The 12,542-nt window shown below is 41.6% G+C and overlaps 1 protein-coding gene across 2 annotated transcripts in view; it reads left to right on the plus strand.

Moving 5' to 3' along the window:
- The window catches only part of LOC143960670 (glutamine--fructose-6-phosphate aminotransferase [isomerizing] 1), a 54,061-nt gene that overhangs the window by 22,666 nt on the left and 18,853 nt on the right, over positions 1–12,542 (plus strand). For both annotated transcript variants that reach the window (XM_077469467.1, XM_077469468.1), the window contains exons 3-6: positions 1,617–1,724; positions 9,274–9,399; positions 10,851–10,909; positions 11,670–11,804. In XM_077469467.1, coding sequence (XP_077325593.1) covers positions 1,617–1,724; positions 9,274–9,399; positions 10,851–10,909; positions 11,670–11,804 — 428 coding nt within the window. The remainder of the gene's footprint in view (positions 1–1,616; positions 1,725–9,273; positions 9,400–10,850; positions 10,910–11,669; positions 11,805–12,542) is intronic.

A 12,542-nucleotide genomic window follows, 5' to 3' on the forward strand; every position in this document is an offset into this window, starting at 1 on the left:
AGCATGCGTGGCACCTTGTCCGTCGGAGTAGGCTACACATGATCGGGGTATGTCCGATCAGAGCATTTTGTCGGAAAATTTTACCGACAAGTTGGAAAAGTTGGTCCGTCGGATATTCCGATGGAAACAGTCCGATGGAGACCACACACAGTCGGAATATCCGACAAAACGGTCCGATAGGACACATTCCGTCGGAATCTCCGACCGTGTGTACAAGGGGCTTATTGTTTTAATGTTAGACTTCATTTTGCTTTAAAAGAATGAACAGGAAGGGGGTTGCTTCTCTATGGCTAGGCAGGCTGTGTTTAGGAGATCTTGGTTCAGCCCAACAATTTCTGCTGTGATAAACCCACTTGGTTTTATTCATTCATAAATGGCCGAATGAGACCTCCAAAGCAGTTTTATGGAAGCTGAAAAAAAAATGTTTATTTAAAAACAATTGATCATCCAGTGTGTGTGTGTATGTATGTGTGTGTATATGTGTGTATATATATATATATATATATATATATATATATATATATATATATATATATATATATATATATATATATATATATATATATATATATATATACACCTATCCGATCTAAAATAGATAAAATGCTTGGTTCTCATGATAGAATGGGAACTTCCCTTGCTTTGCTTATGAATTTTCTGGACTCTCATGACATGACACAGTGCTCAAGAACTCCTGATGTTTATTAATGGACACCTTCTAATATAATATATATTAGTTCTCATTGCAGTGAAATTACACAAAACGGTTGGCTTATGTATAATTATCTCAGCATCTCCTCCCCTTAAAATGCAAATTTTAATCTACAGATCTTAACGCTTGCATATTTGAAAGTTTCAAAGCATTATGACTGCATGAGCGGATTCTGATAGCTACTAGTTCTTTGACAGACTCATCAATCAGTGTAACGGGTCAGGTTCAGATTCACTGCCTGGACCCAGTGTGTGGTCTAATAGAATTGCAGCTTCCATCAGGGGCTTAACATTTTTTTTCTTTCATACAAATTTTATTCAATCTCGTATATATGCGTACATGATCTGTGGTCAACGATTCGTTTTTAAGAGAAGTATGGGAATTAGAAAAAATAAAACCTTTTATACTCGCCTAGCGAACTGAACGATCAAACAAAGCTGATTGCTCAGTTCTCATCATTTTGTGAGCAGAGAATCGGGTACTGTCAGTCTCCAGCTCTCTACTCTGAGCCCACCCCCCCTCCCCTGCTCACTCCACTGTGGAGGGGGTGGGAGGGGCTTGCTCCAGTCGTCAGCCCAGGCTTCTGGGTGAATCCCAGCCATATGGTTTAGAACTTTTCAGAGCCTGGACCAGCTTTGTGATGGCAGCTGACAGTGGGCTTCAGCCCGCTGTCGGCTGAAAATGGATCACAGGCATGCAAAACGAACTGCACTCCTGTGATCCATAGGAGAAGTGCAGCCAAAATGGGTTTGGCTATACTTCTTTTTTAAACGACCGTGTTCTCTTCCATAGCTCTCTTGACATTCATTACTTTTCAGCTGTTATTAGGCCACATGTCTCTGCCCTCTGGTGACTTATTAATTAAGAAGATTTTTTGACTTTGAATGTACATTGTTGCTTTCAGGTGTCGGTATTGATGGTGGCAATGAGAAAAACTGGGAGAACAACTCCAAGAAAATTCAGCTCATCAAGAAAAAGGGGAAGGTCAAGGCTTTGGATGAAGAAATAAACAGTACGTGGCAGCAATCATTTTTCTTGATCTAAAATCTGTTGATCATTTGCTTTTAAGTTGAAGATTCACACCGAGGTTGAATGTATCCTGGATTTCCCTGGACCTCCTTCGTTTATTTATTTAGATAACTTTTTTTTTTTTTTTTTGGCTGAATATTTGTGGGCATTACTCTATTTTGGAGAGTGCATATATGTGCAGCAACAAAAGGGTGAGCTTTAAAGTTCACATGCCGCACATATGCATCAAAGGGCGGCTGAGGTTTCTGTGCTAATAATGTGCTCATTGCACGCTCCCAGCACAGGGACAGAGCTGTCAGACAGCTCTCCATCTGCACGTACAATCAGTATTTGGGTGGACTGGCTCCTGATCATGTGACTGCCAACGAAGTGGTCACATGATCACTCATCCTTCCCACTCCCTGGGCATACAAACCACATTAACAGGATGCCAGGGCTAGGTGGAAAGGGATTAAGCACAAGTGCCAAACGCTCCATTTTGATGTCTGTATTCACTCACTCCAAAGCAAAAGTCTGGATCATTCAGAAGTGGTTATGCCATAACTATACACGCAGAGATGCAATCACTTTATGACCATATCTGCCATGCTGTGATGTAAGAAAGGTCTGCTGTTGATTATTTATAAACTGCCCTAAAATATATATAATTACACACTGGATCCACTGTAAATATGCGTTCTGTCACAAATCCTTTGGTTGGTGTTGATATCCTAACTAGAAATTGGTTTTTCAGTGCACCTTCGCAAACCCTACAAGTTACAGACCATAGAGATGTAGCAATGTTCTCTTTTAAGGCCTCTTTTTCAAGTTTAGATTGGCAGAAGATCTATCCACTGATGCCCTGCTGATCGGAGCAGAGTGGGCAGATGACAGGTCCATGTCTGAGCGGATACAGACCAAGGCCTCACTGTTCTATGGGTGGTCAGGTGTAAACAAACTCTGCTGTTTACACTCAACTGCCCTCTGATAAGGGGACAGATCCCTTTCCGGACAGCAGACTGGATCGGATTGAAGGTAGGTGAGTGTAAACGGACCCAAGTCTATTTACACCCACCGGGCCATAGGGGTAAATGGAGGGTCTGATCAGGTCTGCCTAAAAAACTGACAGCTGGACCTGATCGGACCCTTCATGTAAAAGGGGCCTTAGGGGTCACCATACACATTTCAGTCTGAGTGTACAATCTCCTTTTTAGATCTACCAACAACTATGTAGTACCATGAGTCTAATTGGATATAGATTGATTTGATAGATTAGGTAGGTCCTCATATATACTACATAATTTTTTTGGTAAATCTAAAGTTGATTGTGCAAAGATTGTATAGTCAGATTGTAACATATATGGTGATCTTTTAGACTATGTTGCTATGAACATCTTGGCAGTCAGCAGTGCTTCCAGCTGTAAATAAGTGGCGAGGACATGTTGTTGTCTAGGCTTCAAATAATTATGTTTAGACAGCAGAATAAACATCTGTTGGTGGTCATAGCAAGGCTTCCTTTTCCTTGGGACTTCATCGCTGTTGTCACCACTATGCCCTTGTTTCCTTGTTTCTACAGCCAGGGCCGAAATTGGGGGGGGCAGGGTAACATGTGCCCTGGGCGTGGCATTGAGGGGGTGCTGCGGTTGGTACCGATCCTACTGCGGCAGCTTAAAGGCCTCTTCTCCTCTTCCTCCCGCCAGCATTCAGCTGCCACAGGAGGAACATACAGCTATCGGTACCAGTATGCCACCCCAAGTAAAACAGCCGAAAAATTGTTACAACAAAACCTACCTCAGTGCTCGTTCTGCTTGCTGCACAGATAGGCAGCGGGAAAGGAGGTTTAGCGCGGAGCACTGGCAAGGGGGGGGGGGGGGGGGAGCTGGGCAAATGACTGCACAGCTATTATCTTTTGAGTCTGAGCAGTTTTATTCTGGTTCTTTTTCTGGTTCTTTTCCTGTTCTTTTCCTTTCTTCTTCCTGTCTACTTTATCAGCCTTGCACACTGTGCATAGCGCACCCCTGAAACCTGCACTCTGTATGTGTCACACCCCTAAACTCTTGGTGGCCCGGGGGGACTCTGAACTTGTCCTGAAAAGTCTTTGCCCCAGGTGAAGGGGCCCACTGCCTACAGCACATGTTAAGTAGCATTGTCCTAGTGCAGCCATATTGCTTTGAAATGCCCCCGAGGGTTAATATTTCTCTATATCAGTCTGTTTACCCCATTTGAGCCAGTTGGCATCAATACTGCTCTGCAGTGACTGTTATTAGCCAGGTTTTTTTTATGTATTTATCAAAAGCAGACTGAATAGCAGGAGTTTTCCTATCCTGGCATTGCATGCAGCAGAGGATTGTACACATGAATTTAATAAAAAGCTCCCTCACCCCTCTTCAATGTCTCTGCTTACATCTGAAGTCGCTTTCAGCAAAGTTGAGTTATTTAAATACCTGGGGGGTCGAGGTCTCCAGCTTGCAGGGGTCACATAACTCTTTCCTGTTAGCATGTGAACCAAACCCTAAGAAAATATATATTTTTTTTCTCCATTAAGAAGGAAATGGTCAATGGTGCTCCCGTGTCATGCGGCCAGCGCCATTAGAGTTAATTGCTTGTATCCCGGAGTGCTGTAGTGGAGTCCTCTCTGGCTGCAGAGTTAAGGATTGCCTACGTGGATGTTCACGAAAATGTCAGGAAAATGTCATTTATTCACATTACCCCACTGGCCTCGTCTCTCCTCCCCCTGCAGCTTCAAGCCTGCCAGAGGATTTCATAATGGAATTTAGGTAACACTAACCCTGTGAGCTTTTAAGAAATAAATATACGGGATTATCCCTGGCTCAGCTGGAAAGTCCTGTTATCGTGAAATTTTTAAAAACATTTTTTTTTTTCTTTTTTTACTAGTTTTGAATGTATTTTTTCTATTTCAAATCCAGCTTTGTTCTGATTTATTTTTATTTTATTTATCCTTGTTTAATGTACATGAATGCTAACCCCCCCCCCCCCCCCCCCAAAGTGCCCCATTTCCTTTTGCTATAAATTACGTTTTCTGATTGCTCATAATTAAACCTATTTACATGTGGTTTTACTGAAGGGGCCCAGCTCCTCGGATTGTGAAGGGACTGTCAGACTCTTGGAGAATTCTATATTGGATATTGGTTGACATTTGAGGAGCTGCATTGCATTCTTAAAAAAAAATAAAAAAATAAATAAAAAGTCTTTCCTCATCATCACCAATTAAAAAAACAAAAACAAAAAAAAAAAACGATTATTCCCAATTGCAGAATAGCAGTTGAGACATGTATATAATGTCTGTGTCCCTGCGGCCAATGGCCTTTTCAGAAGTACATTTTTCTATATAAAAGCCTGAGGTTAGATTATAGATGAGCTACAGATTAAGCTACAATTGAGCAGTTTCGGCATGTCGGCTTTTGTTAGTGTATGATATGAAGCCTTTTTTCACACACATAATACAAAAAAAAAAAATATATATATATATATATATATATATATATATATATATATATATATATATATATATATATATATATATATATATATATATATATATATTATGAGAGAGCATAAACTTGTCAAATGGTAAACATTAGGACCAACCACTGATACATCCACTAGACCTCTGAAGGTATGATGTGGTATCTGGCACCAAGTCATCAGTAGCAGATCCTTCAAGTCCTGTAAGTTGCAAGGTGGGGCCTCAATAGATCGGACTTGTTTTTTCTGCACATCCCACAGATGCTCGATTTAAATATTATTATTTTTTTTGATTAAGAGCTGGAGAATTTGAGAAGTGAACACTTCAAATTTTGTTGTCGTGTTCCTCAAACCAGGCTTAAATTCATCAGACCAGGCCACCAGCTTCATTGCTGCGTGGTCCAGTTCTGATGCTCAGGTGCTTTTGGCTGTGGACACTGGTTAGCATGTGCACCCTGGCAGCTATGCAGCCCGGTACACAACAAACTGTGATGTACTGTGTGTTCTGACACCTTTCTATCGGAACCAGCATTAACTCTTTCAGTAATGTCTTCTATAGGGCCAGTCTTTGCTCCCCACGTGCCTCAGTGAGCCTTGGCTAGCTACCTTATCGCAGGTTTGCCTCTTCTTCCTTTTTTTTTTTTCCTTCTTTGGACCACTTTTTGGTCTGTCCTGACCACTGCAGACCTAGAACATCCCACAAGAGCTGCAGATTTGGAGTTGCTCTGACCCAGTCATCTAGAAATTACAGTTTGGCCCTTGTCAAAGTCAATTAAATCACTTGCCTTTTTATATTTTTTATTTTATTATTCTACTTTACACACAATTCAGGGACAACATGTTCACTTGCTGCCTAATATATTCCACCCACTTGCAGGTGCCATTGTCATGAGATGATCAATGTTATTCAATTTACCCATCAGTGAACATTTAATAAGGACAAATTTATTTTATTGGCGTAACTCAAGTGGAGTCTCTCTACTCCATCAATCATCCCCAATGCAAACCTTCTCTGTTGCTCCAGTATCGATCATCAGCTCAGGCTCCTGGTTCTGTGACACTATGTTGTGTTTTCATCTGTCCAGTTAAGAAATCTGCATGACAACGTTTCTGCTGGTTCAGAGGGGCGGCACAGTGGTGTAGTGGTTAGCACTCTTGCCTAGCAGTAAGAAGGGTCGCTGATTCAAATACCAACCACGACACTACTTGCCTGGAGTTTGCATGTTCTCCCTGTGCCTGCGTGGGTTTCCTCCCGGCTACTCCGGTTTCCTCCCACAATCCAAAGACATGCAGGTAGGTAAATTGGCCCTAGTATATGAATGGGGACCTTGGATTGTAGGCTCCTTGAGGGTAGGGACCGATGTGAGTGTGCAATGTACAGGGATAGGGACGATTGTAGACATTCACTCAGGTTGAACTGGATGGACTGGTGTCTTTATTCAACCCTTACTAACTATGAAACATGGCATGGAGGTATGTCACATATGGGGTTATGACAGAGGAGAGAGACCACTATGTTGATGTTGGGTATATTTTGGATCTCCCAAGGCTATGATCATTCAGCCAACAATTAGATCTGTGTATGGCCAGCTTTGGTCTGTCTTACATTTGTATGTTGAACTTTAGAAATGATGTCCTCATACTGGCGTATGGCATTCCTTTGCACCGTGAGAACCTATAACACATGTGTGTTCCCCTTGGCTTTAACAGTAACCTGTGCATTACCCCCTCTTCCTGCCTTTCCATCTTGCATTATAACATGCACTCTGGGGAGATTACAATGTCAACAGATATTTGCACTCTGCTAAATTAAAACCATTTCTAGGTAGCTTGCACAATGGCTGTCCAGGGAGTAAATTATGGAGCAATATTTCATTGGATTCTCTGCTGGGTTTCCATTCTTGGGAATCTAGGCTAGCATTGTTTTTATTACAAGAATGAAGAACGGTTAAATGATTACTAACCGTAAAAAAAAAAAAAAAAAATTGCAAGCACTGCCATTTACAAATGTGTTTGTGAAAGTTCTATTAAGCTTGAGAAGCCTGATAGACTGCTCAATTTACAAAGCTAAAACACCAGGATAAGGATCCATATTTTTATGAAAAGTGACAGCTGTTTTCAATAATATTTGAATAAGATGACTGAATATAAAGATCTTTATCTTCGCACAACCTATTTTTCTTTGGCGTAAGCCATTTTAGGCTGCAAGGGGCTGACCAGACCCTGTCTGATTTTACCAACATATCAGCCAAAAACTACCCATTGGATTAGTATCCAGTCAGGCAGGACTCCATGCTACATATTTTCTATTGGTAGCAACTAAAGGAGGTCTGCTGTAGTTACAGCATCTCACAAGTGAGTTCACCCCTCACGTTTTTGTAAATAAGTTATAGTAGTAATAGTTATATCTTTTCACATGAAGAAATTACACTTTGCTACAATGTAAAGTAGTAAGTGTACAGCTTGTATAACAGTGTAAATTTGATGTCCCCTCAAAATAACTTGGCATACAGCCATTAATGTTTAACCGCTTGAGATCCGCGCTATAGCCGAATGACGGCTACAGCGCGGACCTGCTTTGCCAGGACTACGTCTATTGACGTCGTCCCATGCATGAGCGGCCTGCGCGCCCCCTGAGGGGCGTGCGCGGCGCGCTCTGTGATCAGCGAGTCTGAGACTCGCCTGATCACAGATCGGAGCAAGGGGTTGATCCCGACTCCTTACCACATGATCAGCTGTCAGCCAATGACAGCTGATCATGTGACACAACAGAGCCGGTCACCGTGAGAGGGACTTCAGTCCCGATCACGGCCAGATCATCAGTGCCCACCTGCCAGTGCCACCTAATTATAGGAAAGGAAAGGTGCCACCCATCAGTGTCCACAGTGCCACCCATCAGTGCCACCTATCCATGCCCACAATCTGCCTCAACAACAGTGCTGCACCTCATATGCCACCCATCAGCCCACCCATCAGTGCCACCTTAACTGTGCCCACCAGTGCCACCTGATCAGCGATGAAAATTGGTCTGGGCAGGAGGGGGGTTTAAGTGCCAAGTAAGCAAGTGGTTAAACCTTAGGCAACAAAAGTGAGTACATCCCTAAAGATTAAAGTATTTGGTTCAGATGTTGTCGAGCATATGTGGCGGCAACCAGGTGAGGAGTACATAGACAAGTTTGTCTTTCCTACAGTCTAGCATGGTGGTGGGAGTGTCATGGTCTGCGGCTGCGTGAGTGCTGCTGGCACTGGGGAGCTACAGTTCTTCTAGGGAACCATGAATGCCAACATGTACTGTGACATACTGAAGCAAAGTCCGATTCCTTCCCTTCGGAGACTGGGCCGCAGGGCACTATTCCAACATAACAACCTCAAACGCACCTCCAAGACAACCACTGCCTTGCTAAAGAAGTTCTAAGTAAAGGTGATGGACTGACCAAGCATGTCTTCTGCCCGAAACCCTATTGAGCATCTGTGGGACATCCTCAAACGGAAGGTGGAGAAGCGCAAGGTCTCCAACATCCACCAGCTCCGTGATGTCGTCATGGAGGAGTGGAAGAGGACTCCAGTGGCAACCTGTGAAGCTCTGGTGAACTCCATGCCCAAGAGGGTTAAGGCAGTGCTGGAAAATTTTGACTGCACAAAATATTGACACTTTGGGCCCAATTTGGACATTTTCACTTAGGGGTGTACCTACTTTTATTGCCAGTGGCTTAGATATCAATGGCTGTGTGAGTTATTTTGAGAGAACAGCAAATTTACACTGTTATACAAGCTGTAAACTCACTACTTTACGTTGTAGCGAAGTGTCATTTCTTCAGTAATGTCACATGAAAAGATCTAATAAAATATTTACAAAAATGCGAGGGGTGTACTCACTTTTGTGAGATATTGTGTCTACACTTCATATAAATATTTAAACAATTGAACATTTTTTATTTTTTTTTAACTACTAGATATACTGTATTTAATATTCTATGAAAAGTTGACTTCAGGTTTTGCTGATGCTTTGCACTGTACCTCCTTGCTTCTTTGGAATGCTGAAAACCTGTTAATGTTTACTTTTACAGAGCAGGAGAATATGGACCTGGATATTGAATTTGAGATTCACCTGGGCATTGCACACACCCGTTGGGCCACTCACGGAGAGCCCAGCCCCACCAACAGCCACCCACAGCGCTCTGACAAAAACAACGGTAAGTTGTGTGCAGAAAGATTTTGTATTTAAGCAGGATGCCAATGTAGACTTGTATATGCTTAGGACTTTAAGAATGGAGTAGAATACAGTACGCATCGCTAAGGTTTGTAAAGCTGTCATAAACTGCCTAGTCCTGGTGATGTCTTCTCTCCTCTCCTATATTCTCAAAATAACACTTGTCTGTCTATCTTGCCTAAAGCTGGCCATAGATGGTGTGATTTTTTTTTTTTTTTTTTCTGTCCTGCAACTGTGGGCTGCAGGAAAGCAAATTGCTTGTTGCCCCAGCACCCCCACCCCCCAAATCAACACAGTCAGTGCTGTGGCACTATAATACATACAAATAAATATTGAATACATTATAACCCAGCAGACACATGTATGTAAATACTACTAAAGAGATCAACATCATACTTATGATTCATGCCCGTGGGAATTCTTGTATGGAGGTTCAAAATCCACCAGACCTCCCTTTCAAGGAGCTTCCGGTGGATGTCATCCCCTCTGGGAGAGACTCTAACTTTCTCCAAACCACAAAACTTAAAGGAGTCATCATTACCTGTATGACTGTTTGAAATGCTTGGAAACATTAGGCAGACCTTTTTATAACTGACATGGGAAGCCCCATGGTAATGCTTGCGAATCCTAGTTCGTAGCAGGCGTGTAGTACATCCCACGTGTTGGAGTTTGCACAAAGTGACGTAACTACGAATTGTAAAATCCCTGCCTGTTGCACAGGACACAATAGTCTTTTATGCTCAAATTGATCTTGTTGTGGCCAACACATAATGCAGGACTGGTGAGAGAAGGTTGGGGGACAAGTTTACAGCAGTGGATTTTTACTAGGAGATCTTGGTTGGATATTTGTTTCTTGCGTATGATTGGCCATTCTCCACTCAAACAATTATTTAAGCTAAGATTTTATTTATTTTGGTGTTCTTCCTTTTTTTTTTTTTCATATTGGTTCATTTTATAACAGTTTTTTTAATTCTAGGTGCTTTTTGTTTTAAGTAATTGTCATTTCAGCTATCATATAGTATAATTACATAGCAGTTCCTAGCTTTCAGCAATAGCGCCTCTTTCCTTCCCTTTCCTCTCCTGCTGTCAATTCCTTGCCGTGGTTCCCTAGAGGGATTGCAGATGTGTAGAAGGGTTCAGTGTATCCAAATAGATTTCTATATCTAACTAAACATGCCAAAATGTTTTTTGGGGTCTAAAAGCGGAATAATACAGAGAAGTCTGCATTTTTAGTGGGAAAATAATATTTATAATACTGTGTGGATTACAGTAAGTAAAAATGTTTTTGTAAAGAATCATATACATTTTTTTTTTTTTTTTTTTTTTTTGTGTGTGTTGGACATATGGCTTCCAGATTCTTCCTGTCTTTGAATCATTCATGATTGAGTGTTTTTGTAACACCAGGAACTAATGTCACATTTCTCCCCCTCCTAGAGTTTATCGTGATCCACAATGGCATCATCACCAACTACAAAGACCTGAAGAAGTTTCTGGTGAGTTGCATGTGAGAGCGTACACAAAATATGGAATTGATCTACATCCATGTGGGCCAGCGGTATGTGTTATGTATATAAATACAGGTCTGCTTACACAGAATGTTCAACTTTTAGCGCATGGATTTGGGATGACCCATAACAACCAATTAGAAATCTGTTTACCAAGTAGCCCCTGGAGTATTCATCTCAAGATCACAATATAGTGTATTCTCTTAAAGTAGAACTAAAGGCAAAACCGTGTGGGATGTTTTTTTTATTTTTATTTATTTAAATTTTTTTTTTATTCCCCCCCCCCCCCCTTCCAAAGGGAGGGAGTCCGTTGTTACTAGGGTCACTAGAGCTGTTGGAAGATTGGAATTGGAAGCCCAATTGGAAAATTTCTCCTCTCACTTTTTTTTTTTTTTTTTTTTTTTTTTTGGGGGGATGACCCAAAATGTTTCTTTTACTTTTACTTTAACTTTCAGCAATAATGGTAAACAACCAATCAAGAGGGTGAATTTCCCCTCTCTATTGCAAGAAATCAGCAATTCCCGGTAACACGGAAACAACAACATTTTTACTTTTTTTCCCTTTTTTGGTTTGTTAGTTGGATCACTGCAGATTTATGCCTTCTTTTTTTTTTTTTTATTTATTTATTTTTTTTTTTGCTTAAAATTTACCGTCACATTTATATGCCCACTGGATTTGAACTATGTATAATATGACTGGTAAGATCTATGCACATACTGATATAAACTGATGTTTCTGATGTCTACAGGAAAGCAAAGGCTATGAGTTTGAGTCTGAGACTGACACAGAAACCATTGCCAAGCTGGTGAAATATATGTATGACAATCGGGAGAATGATGACATCAGCTTTGCCACCCTTGTTGAGCGGGTCATCCAGCAGCTGGTAAGGAGATTATCTTTGTGCATTTTATGGGGCCAACAATCTCACAATTAAGAGGAAGTCTGTCATGTTTTTTTACTAAAACTGTTTCTCATTTGCATTGAGCCTGTAAGTACCTATGATAGTCCTCAGATTAGTAGCCATATCCCTGTGGATGCCCATGGATCCTAGTTTCAGACTGTACTTGGGACCTAAATCTCTGCCCAAGTTATCTTCTGATGCTAAACCCATTTGCTGTCGTTTTCTTGTCAGATTCTGGCATTTGACAGTTGAATGATGGGGGGGTTTGGGATTTAGTTCTAGGAGGTTGTTGGTTTTAATCATAATTTGAAGACCTATGGCCTGGAGGTATAATCCTATGGAGAGTCACGGGGACACATGGATTAACTTGAGGAGTTCCACCACTTTTGAGAGGTGGTCTTAAACGAAAGACCATCCTTCGTTTTTGGATATAAAAAAAATCTTATTTTTTTGTTTTTTCTTTCCTTCCTACCTTTTTATGAAGTACATAGTGTACTTCCGATCTATCCAGGTTGTGGTCAATAATGTCATATCCTTTTGTGCGGCAAGCCAACCCCCCCCCCCCGCTGTCTTCTGGCACACGTGTGTGTTTGTGTGTCCCAGAAGACAAGCTGGACATTCACAAAGCGCCGCCCAACTTGCGAATCACAGTAGTGAAGCCGCAAGACTGTTTCCCTTAGTTGGCGGCACCTGCACCCGATCTGATGGACGGATCAGCCA

Source organism: Lithobates pipiens, unplaced genomic scaffold (assembly GCF_037356315.1).
Source record: "Lithobates pipiens isolate NorthernLeopardFrog02 unplaced genomic scaffold, aLitPip1_a1.2 Scaffold_8, whole genome shotgun sequence".
In the NCBI taxonomy this organism is placed as follows: Eukaryota; Metazoa; Chordata; class Amphibia; order Anura; family Ranidae; genus Lithobates; species Lithobates pipiens.